At 40.6% G+C, this 19167-nt stretch overlaps 1 protein-coding gene across 1 annotated transcript in view; it reads right to left on the reverse strand.

Moving 5' to 3' along the window:
* Window positions 1–9786, reverse strand: part of slco3a1a (solute carrier organic anion transporter family member 3A1a) — a 30982-nt gene extending 21196 nt beyond the window's left edge. Inside the window, exons 1-2 of the mRNA XM_077517626.1 lie at window positions 8992–9786; window positions 2065–2521 (exon numbers count right to left, since the gene is read on the reverse strand). Of these exons, the coding sequence (XP_077373752.1) occupies window positions 2065–2521; window positions 8992–9156 (622 nt within the window). The 5' untranslated portion in view covers window positions 9157–9786. The remainder of the gene's footprint in view (window positions 1–2064; window positions 2522–8991) is intronic.
* Between the last annotated feature and the right edge of the window lie 9381 nt (window positions 9787–19167).

Raw genomic sequence — 19167 nt, forward strand, 5'->3', positions numbered from 1 at the left:
GCAGTGCCGATGCATCTCGTCTCATCTCTCCAAGGTTGATGTGCCAAATTACAAGCCAGTCCGTGGTGATGATACTCCAGATAATGACTTGACATCCTTCAAGTCAAATTCATTCACACAAGGCTGTGGGAACATAACATATGGTGTTCCACAGGGTTCAATTCCTGTCCTCAACTGTTTTCATTGTATCTGCTGCCCCTGGGTTCCATGTTAAAGGAACACAAGACTTATGAAAACCACCCAGATTTTCTGTGAAACTGTTCAGTTAAACTCTTCCTTAAAAAAAATTGGCAGTTTATGTTGAGCCATTATGATTTTATCGCACTTTTTATGAATATTTTTGCGTTAAGTACTGTATCGGGCATTTTGGACAGTCACATGATCATCGTGTCGTATCACGTGCGTAAAATGCACATTGAATGACATGGAATGAATGGCAAAAAGGGACTCACGAAGAATTATCACGTCCCACGGCGGGCATCAAAGGTGGAATTATGCCTTACAACAAAGAAGCACTTCTTCAAAGGCTGTACAGACACGGAGGACACCGAAAGCCGGATAAAACTGGCAGATCCAGCCGCCAGCGAGTCAAAAAGTGGACGGTAAACATCCGGGTGACTTTCACTCTACTAGGTAAAACTATATGACGTGTGCTAAGCACGCTTTAGCTCACATTAGGAACTCCCCACCCCCACACGGAATGACATGAAACCGGACCTGTTGAGGACTTTACTCTGAACAGAATTGGTGCAGTATTTGGGATCGAAGACGTTTTTTCCTTGCCTATTATGTCCACAAATTCCCATTGAAATGAGTGAAGACGGCTTCCGGTTACGCACGGGATACATCATCACAATCACATGAGGAGGAACATGGCATTTCTCACAGTACGTTCGAATTCAGATATTTAATCGGTTTAAAATGAAATTCAGGCAATAAGATGCCAGAGATATTTTCACTTTTATTCTTTGTACACAGTGCCTAATCCAATACTGGAAAATGGTTATGTAATAAGTGTCGTATCACTTTAATTTAAAAAAAAAAATAAAATCAGAGGTAGGGTCTTTAAAAGAGCTCTATAAATACGGAGGTAAGTTGAGTGATTTGAGTCAGCATCCTAGCTGCCTCATTTGCAACGTTGAGCAATTCTAGTCCAGTACAATGTAGCAATCTTGTTCACCGGTCTTGAATTTCCCAAAATTATATAGAGAAGTGTTGGGGTTGCGTCTACAATTCATGTTGGATATCGACCAAACAACTGCAAATAGAAACAATCCTCAAACAATGACCTCACACTGCAAATGACTTTTTTTTTTTTAAGGAACAAACTAGTGGGGGAATTTTCAGTAGTCTTAAAACTATGGTGCGTTTCGGTTTCAATACTGTATTATTAGAGGTATTTGGTACATAAGAGCATCCCAATATTAGACCAAGATGTCTAGTTTGACACCCTGTTCCACACTACTACACTAATTAAGTGAATCCTTCAAATCACTTCAAACTTTAAATCCACAGCGTGTTCTGAAAATTGAACAGTTGAATCAGTACTGTAAAAGATGTGAAAGAAAATACACCGCGTGTGCCTAGTGCCTGGCTGCTGTTGCTTGCAAAAGAGAAGTTAATGCCACCGCAGCTTTTGGGGTTTAAGCTACCTTTTATAAACCAACAAAGATAAACATCATCGCAGCATCCCTAACCGGCCATTGCGCGTTCGGAAATGTGCGCTGCAAGCACTTGGAAGGCCTCTTTGAAGAGCCGCATCAGCAGCGCCTCGCCTTTGAGAAGGGCTCGAGTGGAGCAAAAGACGTTGAAAGCCGCAACTGGCCTGCGCTGCCGCTCAAACCACCGTTAGCAAGATTAAAAATGTGCTCACATGGCACTCACGCAGACATGTAGATACAGTGTGGACTCAAAACTATGCAAACATTGCACTTTTGGTACCAGGTGATCAGGAAGGGGAAATCACTCTTTAGACACCATGGGATATTCTTTGAGGTGATCGAATTTCGGCAACACTAGCATGAACTGTGCTCTGTGCGGTGTGTCAGCGTTTTATTTACTCACCTATGTAGAGAGAGGAGTCTTTCTTCTTGACGTGATCGTCAATGTAAGACACCCCCAGTGGCTGCACAGGCGTCGCTCCGATGCCAAGCAGGACCTGAGCGCCGATCAGCAGCAAGTACATCATGTTGGTGTTAGTCCTGTTTGCGCACACAGCGTCCTCAGCTAACTGGACGTCCCTGCTGCTGGCGTTGGAGCAAACGTCCCGCCCCACGTCAGTCCTCCACGTGTCGCCGATCTCATACTGGTTCGTCAAAAACTCGGGGAGAGCAGAGAGGAGGGCGCCGAGCGCCATGATGATGCCCCCGCAGCCGATCAGACGGGGCCGATGCGCCTTGGCCCCGAAGTAGCTGACGAACAGGATGAGCGCCAGGTTGCCGATCTCAAAGCTGCTGGCGATCACGCCCACGTCGGCGCTTTGCAGGTTGAAGCGCCTCTCCAGGGTGGTCAGGACACTCACCTGCAAACAAAACCACACGGGGTAAGATAGATAAAACAGCTAGATTAGATAGCTGAATTAGATCGCTAGATAGCCAAGATAATATGATAGCTAAGATAGATAAGATAGTTGCGCAAGGTAGCTAGATAGCTAGAAAGACAGCTAGATAACTGAGGTAGCTGGTTAATGTAGCTAAGATGACTAGATAGCTAGACAGATAAGATAGCTGCGTGAGAGATAGCTAGCTAGATAAGATAGCTAGCTAGACAGCTAGATAAGATAGCTAGATAGGTAAGATAGCTAAGATATGTAAACAAGATAACTTAGATAATATAGCTGCGTAAAGATAGCTAGATAGATGGCTAGTTAGCTAGATAAGCTAGCTAGCTAGACAGCTAGATTGCTAAGGTAAGCTATGTAGACAAGATAATTAAGATAGATAATTTAGCTGCATATTATTGCTAGATAGATAAATAATTTCAAGGATGGTTTGATTTTAAACAGGAACGATTCAATTCGGATGGACAGTGGGATCACGTTTCGATTTGATTTGATACAAGTTCAAGAAAGTATGACGCAATGAGTTTCTTGTTGTCATTGGACAAGATATCTCTCTCCCATAAAAGACACTTCGATTTGTATCTCAAAATACTTTAAAATGGAATGATTTGACTCAATTAGAGATTCTATACACTCACATCTTTGAAACTGAAACCGATTTTACGATTTGCTTTTCGTTACACCCCAAATAGAGAGATAAAAGTGAGTTCTATCTCACCATACAAATCAAAACATAAACATAGCCATGCTTTCATCATCCATCATGCTGCTTTTCCATTGGCTAATGATGAAATAGCAAGCAGATCAGTTGTTCCACTGTTAGCGCATCGCTGCCAACAGGCCTGTTTTCCATTAGCCGGCCAGTCATACTTTAATTTCCACAACTTTAAGTGAGGAACAGCTCATCGTAACCTTCTCTCTCTTCCTCCCAGCTGTCATCAACACACACCAGAGCGAGTCCACTAACTTCCAGCAGAAGGTGCCAATCACATGAGCAAATACTTAAAGACATTCCATGCCTGATGATCGCTTTTGTGAAGCTAGGTTGTTTTCCATTGGGTGTGTGTGTTTGAGAGGGATTCCTCTGTACCATGTGAACCACTCTGACGCATCCAAACATTTCTCAGGCTATTTTCAAATCGGTCCCAAACGGTCCTCGGGACCAAATCACAATTTTCCATTTTCCCAGCGGCTCCTTTAAACTGTCTGCAGCTATGAGAATAAATATCAACTTGTGGTTTTACTGCTGGAACATTTTTCCAGTGTGCGCTGAACTCTCCTGATGTGATGCGCATGGTTATTTTGGACGGACGCTGATCAGTCTTGGGTGCGCTCCACCTCTCAACAAGTCATTTGGGTCGGGCACATGACCCCTGTGGGTGGTTTCATAGCTGCAAACCAAATGAGATGATTACGTTAGCTTCACTTTGCTGCAATCCCCAAACATAAACACATTTCAGACAATCAGAAACCTGAAGTTTGGCAAAAGTCATTTTTGGAGGAGTCAAGGTCAACACCTTGAGTCACTCTTGGATGCACTTTAACTTTATTTGGTGAGAAACACTGACTACGCTTTACACGATCAGGATTATGGAGCCAATCAGCAAGCTGAAAAAATGATAACCGATCCCATATACAGACAATATGGTCTGAGTTAACTAATTTGCTCCCAAAAACGTATATGCACGTTCTATTTTAAATGTTTTAAATGTCCCAGAGACATATTTGTTGTTGTTTTTTTGTTTCTTTTTGTTGTTTTTTGGCTAGAGCATACAGAAGGCTTTGATGCAGCCTCTCAACTGCAGTGAATGGGTTAAAAAAAAAAATTAATTACAAAAACAGCCATCAGATGGCAGCAGAGTATAAGAGATCAACCAGGGCCATGTTGAAAACGAGCTGTTTCCCCACAATTCTAAACAGATTTGTGAATATTGATGAAACTTGGCTATATTCTATTTGCCGCAAAACGGAAATAGATAGAAATATACTTTTTTTCCTGGTGAAAGAAGATACTCTAATCTTTCTTTTAGTAGCTTCCGTGTTTTTATAGCAATAGAACACAATATTCTGTGGGTCTTGCAAAATCAGTCAAAAATCCAGTAAAACAGCCGGGGAGAAAAGGGGGTTGCTTCAGTGAAAATGGCTGCAAGTGAATGAGATTGAATTTGCTGTAACGTTGTTGAATATTTTGGGAAATGCCCGGACGGAAACCCACGCAAACACGGTAAGAAGACGCAACCACCCAAAAAAGGAAGGACTCTTGTCGAGTTTCAAACCGCAACCTTGAAAACTGCGAGACAAACGTGCGAACCACCAGGTATCCGTGCTGCCTGAACTCACTTCTGAATATGAACAAAAATGAAATCAAGTAGGGCCATGAGAAGAAATGGTTTCAGTTTTCAGTAACCGAAACTAAGTTCACATCTGAATGAAAGTGTAATTGAAATTTTTGTTATCAGTTATTGGTTACTTCATACACAAAGAGGGAAAAGATGAGGACGTGTCATGATTTGACAAGTTCTCCGCAATAGCAGACGTGACAGCAGGTTGTTCTCACAGCTGCTGCGAAACATCTCTGGCCTCCTCCCTTCACAAGTCATCACGGCGCGCCGAGCCTGATCGGCGGAAGCGGCGCGTGCCGACTTCCTCGGGCGAAAAGGCGACTTTGACGGAAAAGTTTGCGACGAGCCGCGACGTCCCTACGCCTTCCGGCGGCTTCTTCTCGCTAACCGGAATAAAAGGAGCCGCATTAAGACGCGGCCGGGCTGCCTCGGCCTCAGTCTTGGGTGCGCTCCGGGATTCTCATCACGGCGACGTCTCATCCTGTTCTTAGAAACTCTCCGCCCGGGCTCAGCGCGCGGACCTGTTAACACGGCGGCTTTAGTACAAAGTCATCATCCTGTCCGCTCGGATCTAAGCGCGACTTGAACAGGGAGACGTGACTGACAGCTGAAAAGCGCAGTAGTGGAACCCACTCTGCACGACTTCAACCAGATCAGACATTGACCAGACAGCCTTCTTCAAGCCAACATAAATGACATCGAGGAGGGGGGGAAAAAAAGGAGCGGAGTGCCTATTAGGGAGAAAAGCGCAGCCGCAGCTCCCATCTCGTCAGGCTCAGAATGCGGGGGAAGTGTTTTAACATGTCGCATGGCAACAAAATAAACCTCGCCCAGTGGCGGGACATCCCATTACCTCACAGAGAGAGAGAGAGAAAGAACGAGGCTTGTCAAAGGACATTTTTCCAAGGGACTTGGCTCCACTGCGCTGCAACACTTAAAAGTGGATGTGCTGCAAATGTTACAGCTCAACATGCATTCTTTTCTGAAAGGCCGTAACAGAATCCATTTTATCCTCTTTTATGCTGTAACAAAGACCAGAGAATATCTGAAGCTATTTTTACTTGCTTAAACTATAATGGTGCCTTGAGATACAAGTTTAATTTGTTAATTCATTTCAGGGTAAACACTGAGGTCACGCTCCTAACTCAAAACACATGTGATCTCAAAGGCAATTTTCCCCATTGAAATGAATGGAAATGCCATTCATTCATTTTAACATACGTGAAAAACCGAATAAACTGTTTAGTTTTTTTTTTCTTTTAATAAACAGAACTCCATAATTGTGTACGTCATACAAACATATTAATTTAAATTGAAATATATAAGCAGTTTATTCATTTCCGCTCTTTCTTGTGTGCACACTTATGTGTCCACTGGGGGCAGTATTCAGCCACAAAAGAAGAAGAGTTTCACAACTCCAATAAATGGTATGGGTGAGTACTCGGGATGGGTTAAAAAATAAAAAATAAAATTAATAATCAATTTTCCTTTTCAATCGTGATATCGAATCATATAACCATTAATCAATTATTTTAATATCTCTTTTTCTCCCAGAACTTCACAATAGGATTTTAAAGGCAATTTTTTTTAAAATCTTTCCGTTTTCTTGAAATTTACCGTTTCCGTGAATTTAAAAGTTTTCTTATATTCATGAAAGACCTGACTTATTGCACTCTATGACAATTCAGGATCTTTTTAATTTATATTTACAATTATTGAATTAGAATTATGAAAACATTTTCATCTCACCAATGCTGATGTCATTGTGATTATAACGTGTTATTTTCATTAATAAAGAAATCATTTAACCGGTTGCTGCCTCTGCAAAATTTAATTCGGAATTATTTAATGTTTGCGGAGTTCGTTTTAATCGTGCCCTTGTTATTTAATAAGAATTGATGTTCCATAATTAATCAATATTGGTTTGAACGAAAAGAATCAAATCGAACCGGATTTTTATTTTTATTTTTTTAAATCAAATCGTTGGTTCTCGCAACGGTGGCCGATTTTGAAATTAGAAAATTGTCATTTTATGTCTTCTTTTTTTTTCTTTTTTTAATGAAAAATGCTATATTGGGATATATAGGTCGGTCATTGAAATTATCTGTCAATTGTTTTTTTCGAGAACTGTTATGGATCAAAAGGTCATTAGTTTGAAAGTACACTTTCACTGGGAGTGGCAGTGAACAGCTCGAAGCCTGTTTTTCGAAGAATTTGTTTACTATTCTGTTTATGAGCAGACAGTTCAATGAAACGTGCCTGTACGGCCACCCAGTTGCCATTCATACAACAGCATCAGGCTTCCTGTGAGCGAGTATATTAGCCTGGTCACTGTCTTGCATCATTGAATTGTAAATAAAGTGCAGATTTCCATATCTGTCATTTTGGTTTTGTAAAAAAAAAAAAAATGAGCATGTTCAAAGGGCATCCAAAATCAGGCATCAATTCGTGCTGATCATACATTTAGCGATTTCAAGCTGGTAATTAATTCTGCTGAATTATTCATAACAACTTGACTTAATCTGATATGAATATATTTGTGTTTGATACCGGTTTTGAACAAATGCCATTCAACAAGTGTTGTTCAAGGTGTTCGTGGTGAAGATTTCATCATCACCAACATTATACAAGCTGTACTGTAATGTAGACACTCCGTTAAGATGCTTTAATGAGAACATTTAAAGTGTTTGTGCTAATTTTAGCTCAAGACAAAAAAACAAAAAACAAAGAGTAGCTCTGAATCAAGGAAAGGAACTTTGACACTCCTAATTTGCACCCCGGCAACATTTGACTGCACATTCCCGCCAGCATGCTGATTAAGTGCTTCGCGCTAATTATCAGCTCACACACAAAAAAAAAAAACGGGCGCCATGATAGCTGGGTTTTGTCGGCGCACTGACAGAACGCGCTGCTCGATCCCATCATCCAATTAGGGACTCTTATAGATGGCACTTATAGATCATCCGCCAACTTCTCGGCCAGAAACGTCATAAGCTAAAGAGGGTCAGGTGCTTGCCGACCGAGTCATTGTTCTTTTGACGGTTACGCTTTTGTATGAACAGGTGTCCAGGTTGAAAAAAAAAGCAGAACCACCCTGTTTTAGCTTGTCAACATTGATTCACAATATTCCAATTTCTGGATGTATTAGGTGACTACGTCCATCGCTTTAAGTATAATTCGAAGATCATATCAGAATGTATGTTTTCCGGGATTAATATGGTTAAACTTAATTTTCAGCAAGATAAGGCTTATTGAAGAATAAACATTGCTAATGTTGGAAGGACGAGTTCACCGCCTGAGTTGTAAAGCAAGTCCTAAAGGACAAAATTCGATCAACTATTCTTCTATTGTTTAGAAGAAAACGGTGAGATGCCAAGAGTTAACCTTGAAAGACATTTTCTGGGACAATCAATAAAATGCTGGCATCCTAAAAAGACTGTTCATCTTGAGACGGTAAACGCTTTAAAGTCATTGATTGCTTTGGCTCTTTCATTAAAAGGAGGCAGCCAACTTTTTTTTCTCTTTCTTGGTAATGATTTCCACAGAAGGGATGGCACACTCAGAAAGAAGTGAAATTATTCTACCCCGAGTGTGGATGGACATTAGTTTCGACTTGATTTTGACAGCTTTTTGGCTTTGGAAATTGGCCTCCCAACAATTAGCCTTTTACAGATACCTTCCTTAAGCTCACTACTGTATTTTATAGTCTACATTCCTGATGCTCCGCTTCAAAGTGCAAGTTTCCTATGCTCCCTAACAAACAAACAACTTGGCTCCCTAGTTCAGAAAGTGTCAGGTTTCCGATGCTCCCTTATTTTCTAGTGTACATTCCTGACGCTCCCTAAAGTCAACTGGGATAGTATCCAGCTGACCTGTGACCGTTACAGTAAGATAATGGACGGATGAAATTTCCCCTAAGGTTAGACGACAACAATTTCCCCATGCTCTCGATTTCAAATCGGACATATTCTCCTTGCTTCCTATTTTACAGTCTAAGTTCCCCCATTGTTATTATGATCCAAGTTCCCCATCCACCAGGCGTGCAGTGGGAGCCCAGGTAACCCACCAGCCGCCTCCGCCCAAACTCACCAGGTACGCTCCGACGGTACCCTGAGCCAACATGAGGGCACATTCCGAAATGAGGAATATCTTGATATTGGAGAAGCACGACGACTTCTTGCGGGGGTCGTCCACTTCCAGCATGTTGTCGCCGGCGCTCTGCTGCGACTCCCGGTGCTTCTTCTTCACCTGCATGCCCGCCAACTTCGCACCCGTTTCGCGGTAGCAGCGTGGCCGGCCAAAAAAAAAAAAAAAAGTGAGGCGAACTCGGGGCGTCTACATCCGTGTCGACAAGCCTCGTCGGAAGGTTTTACTCAACCCTCTCCAAAAAAAAAGGCAAAGTGTCGCTCCGAAGTCTACACGAGGAAGCTGAGTGGCACACGTCGTCGCCTAAACGCCGCCGCCTCCCTCACTCCTCCTCCTCGTCTTCCTCTTCCTCGTCGTCGAACGTGTGAGCTCCGCGAGGGTGCCGCAAGACGACCGTAGCCTGGACGCGAGATAAGTGTCCTCCGCGCGGAGGCTCGGCTCAGCTCGGTTCTCACGTTCTCAACTCTTCTTCGGGATTGTGGGACGTCTCTCCGCCCCCTTGGAGGCTCATACGCGGGACAGGAGGCGCGGCGTCGGGCGGGGGCTCAGCTCACTCTCTGGGACGAAAGCCGTCACTACATCCGCTCCACCCAGGAGCCAAAAAGTACTTAAAAATAAAAAAATAAGGCGAACTATTGCCACAATTAAAGTAGTAATGAAACATGTACCCGTGAAAGCTATTTAAAATGTAGGGAGGGAAATAAAAGGATCTCCGTGGGACAAAAAGTCAAAGGAACGTAACGTGACGTTTTGGCCGTGTAAATCACGTGACGCGCCTTTATGACGTCATAAAGGCGAATTTGTGAACTTTCAAAAATATTTAAAAAAACAAAACAAAAACGATATTTAGAAAATTAGAATGACAATACAATAACTTGTGGGGGAGAAAAACAAGTGGAAATATGACTTACCTGATTATTTACATTTTGGAAAAGGAGTAGGAAGCATGAAAACATATGTTCCTACCCTCGATTTCATTACTAATATATAAACTTTAACAATACTTAACAACATCCCTAAATGTTGTTAATATATTAATAATCAAAAAGCACAACAAGAACAATATTTAGTAATATTTATGTCTCATTACATTCTTGAATATTCCTAAATATGGTTAAAATATTAAGAATCAAATTGAAGGTTGGAAAACCATAAACCAGTTTACAGGGTACTGTAATCTGTGTAATCTTATTATGTATTACTGCAATATGATGTTGAACATTTACTCACATCTATCTCCCTGCAGTGTTATTGTGAGACTTGAATTCACCCGGGTAATAAAATTAGACGCCGCACACTTAAAATTGAACATGATGTCATGCCATCCTTTGTGGGAGTCTGGGAGAATATAAATAATGAATGCTGGATGGATGACCTTTTTGTATTTTACAGGTGCCCTGGTGTAAGTGGTGTCTCCATTCCTCACATAAAAAAAAAAAAAAAACTGTGATGATGCTTGGAAAATGACAAGTCAAAGCGGCCTTTTCGGAGCTGAATCATACGGTGCTGTTTTCAAAATGAGTAAAGTATGCAAATAATGCTAAATGTCAGGGTTGTGAGCGATGTCGTGGGTCATGTCTCACTTTCAAAATGACTGACGTTTAACTTTCCCCATTGAAATGAATGGAGATGCCATTAAGTGGCAAGAAGCAGAATTTTAAGAGAGAATGATAAAAAAAAAAAAATGTGAACGAACAGCTTGTATCTCAGAAAACTCATATCTGAAGGCAACATTATGTACGTTGTGGCCCACCCAAAAAAAAAAAATGCACCACAAATGTCCCCCAGGCCGTATTTTGGCTAACACTGTCTGAAATGAACCATGCGTACTTTATAGCTGTGTTCATTTTATACCTGCTGAAAGTACACATCTTTTGGAATCGATTCATTCGTGAGGGCTGGTCTGTTCTGTCGCTCGTGCCCCGAAGCTGCTCGCACATTCTGTCAAATTCTTTACTGCTGTTGCGTGATGATCAACTGGCACGTGCGTCTCAACGTGTGTTTACGTGCAGTGCACATTTTGGTGGGGGGGCTGGGGGGGGACGCGAGTCAGGTGGTCATCATGGGCGGCGAGTTGCTCGTTCTGCGCCGCTGCCAGGAATGTTTGAATAGATGAGCCGCTCATTGTTCGCCATTGTTCTGCCTTGGAGGAGCCAACGCTATTTTTAGGCGTTGTAAAAGGGTGTGGACAGTGGGAAAGAGGCCCCGCCCGTCGGCTGGGAGACACTGGGGCAAGTCTCCAGACTAACAGGGAGTACACTTTTTGTTTGTACTACTGTATTGTATTACGTTTCCTGCTTCAACTTTTCAGGGAAAAATAACACGTGGCTGTTAGTCAAGAGATAGCTATCAGCAAGCCATTGTTGTTTTGTTTAGTTTTTTGTTTTTTGTTTTTGCATTGACTTGCAAGCACAGACGTGACATACAAGTGCCGTATGGTGGCAGCGAACTCAACTAAGGTCGCAATAATAAGCAACACTTGGGCACATGTAGTCAACAATTCTTCATAAATGTGCTTCAAGCTGTTCATTGCCACCACCGGTTCAAGTTTAATGTCAAACTACGTAAACATAAAACAACCCAACTTTATTTATGAAGCACTTTTGCCGTATACAAAGTTCTGTACACGGAACAAAAATCGGTCATGCGGTTAAAGGATAAGTAAAATAAAACAAGAACGAAACAAACATTGTAAGCAAGTATAAGTAAATAAAATTTTAAGTCAATGACAATTACACGTTCAAAACAACCGCACGTTACCCTACGAATCTCCACTAGCTTAACTCATTTGTTCCCAAAAACGTATAAATACGTTCTATTTTAAATATTACCAGTGTCCCAAAGACGTATTTATACGTTTATCATGTTTTGTTTTGTTTTTTATGCTAGAGCATACAGAAGGCTTTGATGCAGGTAGTAATTACAAAAACGGCCAGCAGATGGCAGCAGATTATAAAAGTTCAACCAGGGCCATGTTGCAACAAGCTCTTTTTTTGCCAGTGTTTTCACCAGGAATGTGAATAATGATGAAACTTAGCTATATTCTAATTCTAATTGCTGCAAAACAGAAACAGACACAAATGTTTTTTTTTTTATCCTGATGAAAGAAGAGACTCTAATCTTTCTTTTGGAAGGTTCCGTGTTTTTATAGCAATAGAACACAATTTTCTGTGGGCCTTGCAAAATCAGTCAAAATCCAGTCAAACAGCCGGTAAAAATGGGCTGGCAGTGAATGAGTTAATGCGAATGGTTGACTGTAAAATCACAACTATGTTGTATTAAGGTTTGCTTTATGTATATATATATATATATATATATATATATATATATATATATATATATATATATATATATATATATATATATATATATATATATATATATAAAAATCAGTGTGAAGGCCAAGGCCCACATCTTGTGGGCACCGCACTGTTGACAAGGTGACAATTGTGTATTTAAAAAATAAATAAATAAATAAATAAATACAAATAAAACACTTCCGGTATCGATATCAGATCGGCATCGCGATATTTGGCCCCAGTATTACTTGGTATCGGATCGAATCCAAAAATCACTGGTATCGCCCATCCCTAGTTTTGAAACTCTTCTTCGTGTGTGTCTACGTCTGTATTGTACTTCCCCCTGGTGGCCAAGGTGCATATAAGAAGGAGCACAATGTGGGGCTGGAATGGATTCAATGCATTGGCGTTAAATTCAATGAGGAGAGATGATTTGAAATGCAAATGTTTTGACTGTTTGAAAAACATCCAAGTAACACAATAGAACAGGTTACCGGTAGTTCAATAAACAAAGTTTAACAATGAAAAGTTGAAAACGTGTCCAGTTAGCCTTCTGCTTCCCTTTTCTTTAAATGTTTATAATTTTCCTATAATTTAATTTTTGCAAAGTTGGCCAATGTTTGCACATGTGCTAATTTGTAAATGTCTAATCTTACATCGTTTCCATAATAACTTACATACACTGTTTTTTTTTTCTTTTTCATACATTTACCATCACAAAAAAAAAGCAATATAAAATGCCTTTTGTGGATTAAAACAAAAACAACCAAAAAAGAAAATTGACTGCTCTGTGTCACGCTGTCTTCAAAGCTGAGACTTTTTCCTCCTTCTCTGCACTGTAATTTGCTGGAAGGCAAAACGAGCGGAGACTGAGTCATCCCTCTGCAGTTTATTCGAAGCGCTCATGTCCCGAAGATGACACTTCTTTTTTTTTTTTTTAAAAGCCACCGTTAATGCGATCCGTTTGGCCCTCTCCGTGACTTCCACAGCGTGTTGTTGGGGATGTTGTTTGCGGGGCTCAGAAACGAGGCCTTGGCTGGCCCATGCGTCCTGAAGCTGTGCAGTGCATGGCCGGCCAGATGTTCTGGCTCAGTGATTCTTTAACGTTCCCCCCAACCCCCCACCTTCCCGTTTATGCTCAGTGAGAGCTGTTTGTTTTTCGGCATTTATTTAGGTACAATGTTTAACTCGTAGTACTCTCAAATCATCTTTCCCGATTAAAATAAATGGAAATGCCATTAATCTATACCAAAAATAAAAAAATAAAAAAGCCCCGATTGCCTACTCTTAAAACAATGCTGATGACATTTAAAAAAAAATATATATATTTTTTGCCTTTTGTTGTTATTTAATTCATTGGACATTGTGCTACTCCTTCAGATGCGCTCGCCTTGTCCACCTTTTGCAGAGGATAAAGAATATATGCACGAGTAATGTAAAATAAATAAATAAATAAAAGCAAGACCAAACACATCTCCCCAAAAAACTAAAAATGTTTAAAAAAAAAAGTAAAAAAAAAAAAATCCACTAATAGATAGGGATGTAACAATATCGGCAATATCGTGATATTAAAACAGTCACAATATATCGTTGTCGTCATGCCACAATATTAAAAGCATCACATCAGTTGATTTCCATTTGTGCAGTTCTAGCACCCTGGTTAGTTTTTTTTTTTGCGCAGTTTAATTTTCACAAGACATGTTTTGGCCCTTCTATGTTTAAAATCCAAATGAAGGGGAAGGTAATATGCTTGTGAGTCAATATGTGGAGGAACTCAATGTGACCATGCATGAGCAAGTAAATATGCCTCAATATATATTATATTTATAATATTTTTCATTGCTGTAATGTACAAAAGCACAATATTGTGGGGGGGTTTTCTTTAGTATGAACTTTTGTTTGTGTTTTTTTGTATTGCCAACTTCCCCACAATATCGTGATAATATCGTATCGTGATGTTTGGATATCGTTACATCCCTACTAATAGGAGAATCCACGGGTGCCGAACCGCAAGAATGATTGCGAGGGTCCACTGTAATAGAGGAAGCAAGTTTATATTGTCCCTGCCCCCAATGTTTATTATTATTTTTATTTTATTTTTTTATTTTATTTTTTTGGGGGGGTGGACGTGGGTCACATGCCCATTTACGCACCTCTGAATTAACGGGTTAACAGCAGAACATTGATGCTAGTTTCATTAGCCCATCTATGGGGTTTTGCATTGTATATTAGCATTAAGCTAAAAATACTTTCAAAACGTATCTGGTTGTTTTAAATAAACAACCAGGTACACACTTCTCTTTGAATTCATGATCATATCTCAAATTTGTGCTTACTTAATGTAATGCCGTATTCCACCAGAGGGGGCGACATAACTTACTCCAGTCAAGCGTTTCTATTCTTCGGTGGTACTTTGGTGTAAAAAGTTTGAAAACCGCGATACTATTTCTACAATTCAGAGAAATCCCTCCGCATCGAACCTCCTGTCACGCAGAATCACTGCACGTGTGCGTGTGTGTCTTTGTGGCTCGAGTTCCGTCAGTTCCGAGCCCAGTAAAAATGACAATGATTGAAGAGAGCAACTCAGCTGTCATGTAATTAGCGTCCATCTGTGCTGGCTGGTTCTGTGGCAGAGGAGGCTTTTTTTTTTCTTTTTTTTTTACGTCGAGCTTTTAAAAAGGCTCGACACTTGTCAGTCTTCATTCGCAGCAAAATGGACAAGAAGGGAGCATAATGGAGGGGTCATGACTTGCTTCCGCATTTTACGGGGGACGCCTCAAGTCAACCTGAGGGCACGTACCGCATGCTTATAAACGGAATTTACAGCTTCCATAGGCAAACGTTCACGAAGGGGCGTTTCTCTCTCTCTCTCTCTTTTTGTTCGGTAATTGCAGCCCGTCTAAATATAGCCTGCCGCCGTCTGCCTCTTCCATTTTAAAAGTGTATCCCGCTGCCTCTCCTGTCTATTTTTACACCGCTATCAATCTGTAAGGCCAGCAGCGTGCGGCGATAGCGTCTGCGGGGGAGGGGGAGGGGGGTCGCGAGACAAACATTCAAAGCAACGTGCTCCACTTTTCTCCCTAGGTTAAAATCAAGCCACGGGAAACCAGTGCTCATTTTTTAAATGCGGCTTGAGTGAAGGGTCCCGCTGTTCTCTCGAGTGAAATCCAAATGAGATCTTTCCGGAAAAATTACAACGCTGGGGAAGGAAATGTTGTTTTACGAGTCAATTCAACATTTATCAAGTCCTCCTCGTCAGTAGATGGCGCAATATCGCGGCTGACGCTTTGGCATCAGATTTTTTTTTCACGATGTTTTGTTCTTGTGTAAAAGAAGTACTTGAAGAATCATTTCCTCTGTATCAGTTAGTACTCAACAAGCAAATACTCAGGCAGGTATCGGTCTGGAAAAAAAAATAGCGTTATTGAACATCTCTATGAATACTTTTTGGGAAACAACAACAAAAAAAAAAAGTCATGTTTCTTGAGCTGCTCACAATTTATCATAAAACTGTATAGTATGCAAGTTTTCTAAATTTTAGACATTTACCATTACTTTGCTAAAAAAAAAAAAAAAAAAAAAAGATCACTAAAATGGTCCCCGGTCCATAGTTCGGACACAACTGGTCTAACAAATGTTTTTTTGTTGTTGTTGTTGTTGTTTATTATTAAGCCCCCTGTAAAACCCCACCACCCCCAATTTGGGGCCTTTTTTTTTTTTTTTTTGCAATAAAAAAAGAGCATTATTCACAGGATTTTAGAGTAAATAAAATGAAAGGGATACTTGACTCATTTAGTCATTTTCAGGAGAAAGAACTTCTAACTTAATTAACTTAACTAAAATTAAAAGTTATGTGAATTAAATTAATTAATGTAATAAGTTATATTTAATTTAATTACATTCATTTACATTGTTATAAGTCATGGGCCACTGAAAAATGATGGCTGCACCGCAAATGGTTCCCGGTTCGTAATTTGGACGCCATTTGTCTAAACAATGGGAATATTTATTTTGTTTCTTATTAAGCCCCCTGTATAAACCCAACACCCTCAATTTGGGGTCTTTTTTTGCAATAAAAATGAGAGTCATTCATAGGATTTTAGATTAAATAAAATGAAAGCGATACTTGACTCATTTACACATTTTCAGGCGTCGAAAGTTAATATTTTGTCTACAGTTAATTTGATAATTATTTTTCAAATCTTTCGAAGCACATTTTGACACTTTCGTTGGCTGAAATCATGTTTGAAAAAGCGGGATTGCGCTTCGGGTTCAAACTAAAACGCATCGTACACTTGACCAGATCACAATTGGAAAAATGAGATTTTTTAATCTCAAACCAGTTTCTTACCTCGGGAACGAAAAAACACAGGTGACTGTAATTTGTTAATATATAAGCACAAAGTTGATTTTCAGCATCTCGGCTGGCCCAGAATGCGTCACAAAAGCCAGCGGAGGGCTTTTCACACCCGAGCATTAAAAAGCTCACACGAAAGCTCGTTTGCGCGCGATATCAGTCGAGGCGGGCAGCTGATAAGACGGAAAACATCCGTCATCGGGCGGCCACTTTTGACTTTCAGCAGGCAAAAGCTGTCATTAGACAGCTGCGAGTCGGCCCCGTCGAAAGAGAGAAGAGCGGCCCATTAGCATGTCATTTCCCCCCCGGCAGGAAGGAAGCTTTCACACTAACACCTTCACAATTACAGGATGAGAGCCAGGCACAGATTTGGGGGGGGGAAAAAAAAAAAAAAAAAAAAAAGACCAGAATGCACTGCGACCACATTGAATGACTTGAATAAACCGTCGTGTTTAACATGAATCGTAAAAGTTGTGCAACCGTTTACTTTCTGTGTATATAAGCGAATAGGAATGTAACCATATCCAAACATCATGATACGATATTATGTTGTATTATATATTATATTATTATTAGTGTTGTTCCGATACCGTTTTTTTTTTTGCCCCCGATACCGATTCCGATACCCAGCTTTGTATTATCGGCCGATGCCAATACCGTACCGATATCTAACGCTTTTTCCCTCAACATGAAAAAGCTGTCCTGCCATTGGTTCAGAGCATTCAAAGGCCAATAGGATTTCTTAGATCGGCTGTCGAATGTCGTGCACAAGCAAGACACAAAATGCTGCATCCAAAGTCCTACATTTGTGTCGGAAATAATGGTATCGGCACGTTACATGTAAGTACTCACCGATACCGATACCACTGTTTTAATGCAGTATCGGCGCCTCTGCCGATATCATTATCGGTATCGGAACAACACTAATTATTATAATATTATATTATTATATTATATGAAGGTCACGATACAATAATTATCACAATATTGTGGTTGGCAATATTACCCCATGATTGAGGTTGGCAATATAAAAGGTCACAATATTGTAAAAAAAAAAAAGAGCTCATACAACAACAACAACAAAAACCACACACAATATTGTGTTTTTTTGTCGTGGATTTTAAACATCAAAGGGCCAAAACATGCCTTGTGAAAATTAAACTGCACTACAAAAGTAGCCACCAGAGGGTGCTGGAACTGCACAAGTGGAAATCAACCCGATTTTTCTTTTGCTGAAAATTGTCCAATGAGTCAACTAAAAATTGGCTAGACACGCCCACCAAAAGTCATATTGAAGCATTTAGGGTATTTTTCCATCCATCCATCCATCCATTTTCTTAACACCTTGTTTCTTAACAAGGGTTGCGGGGGGTTCTGGAGCCTATCCCAGCTGGCTTCAGGCAGTAGGCGGGGTACACCCTGAACTGGTTGCCAGCCAATCGCAGTTCGCTGTCACATTTTGACCCGAACAGAATATAAGGATGAAGTGAGTGGCTTATTCTTCATTGCAACCTGCGCGAATCAAGTATTACATCACATCCAGGTCAGTTTCAGCCACGAGTGACAAAACAGCCCATAATCTGCTCGTTGATATGATCAGTCGCATGAAACGCAGAGACGAGCGAGCCGAGAGAGAGAGAGAGAGAGAGAGAGAAAAGGCCCCAAAACTCTCGACCGCTGTGAAATCATTTGAGCCTCAGAGCCTCCAGTGTCAGAGAACCTTTTCAACGCGGGGTCCAATTAGTCAGCGTTTCAACGTGCGCCATGCCAAACGGCTCCCAATCAAAATGTCAGCGGCTAAAATAAGCAACGCGGCCGAGCTGTTATTATGATTTCATACTTGACGAGGACGCGGCTGATGCGGACGCACGCAGGCTTGCTTTCGTTTTTTTTGTTGTTGTTTTTTTTCCCCCCCCGTCAAGGAAATTGCCAACATGGGAGAAGGACCTCGCCCTGTTCCCAAGAAAAGTCAAACTTCCCTGAAATTAAAAACAAAAACAAAACATACAGTGATCCACTGCTTTGATTCATGACTTGGCTCCCCGCGGGATTTGCCAGATTGAAACGAGGCCAACGTAAATTACAGGGTTTCGTAGCCCAGGTCGCATATTTTTACTGTATTACGGGCACTGCATGCATCGGTGCTGTTACTTGGAATATAAGAATAAAAGCTTATTATTCATAAAAAGGCCAAGATTCAGATTTCCACATTCGATTCAATTCGATTCATAAGGGCCCGATTCGATTCGATTCGATTCACAACAATTTTTGATTCAGTTGAGGAATTCATGCAGCACATATTTTAGACAGTCAAAAGTACCAACGCTGCAAAGAGTAGAAACTTCTTGCTCTAATTTAATGCATGAGGAAAAATATTAATGTTTACATTAGGAATTGAATCCATTGCGGTTACATTACACTTATAAAAACAATAAATAATAATTTAAATCAATTACACCCACA

This window comes from Festucalex cinctus, chromosome 3 (assembly GCF_051991245.1).
Source record: "Festucalex cinctus isolate MCC-2025b chromosome 3, RoL_Fcin_1.0, whole genome shotgun sequence".
Classification (NCBI taxonomy): domain Eukaryota; kingdom Metazoa; phylum Chordata; class Actinopteri; order Syngnathiformes; family Syngnathidae; genus Festucalex; species Festucalex cinctus.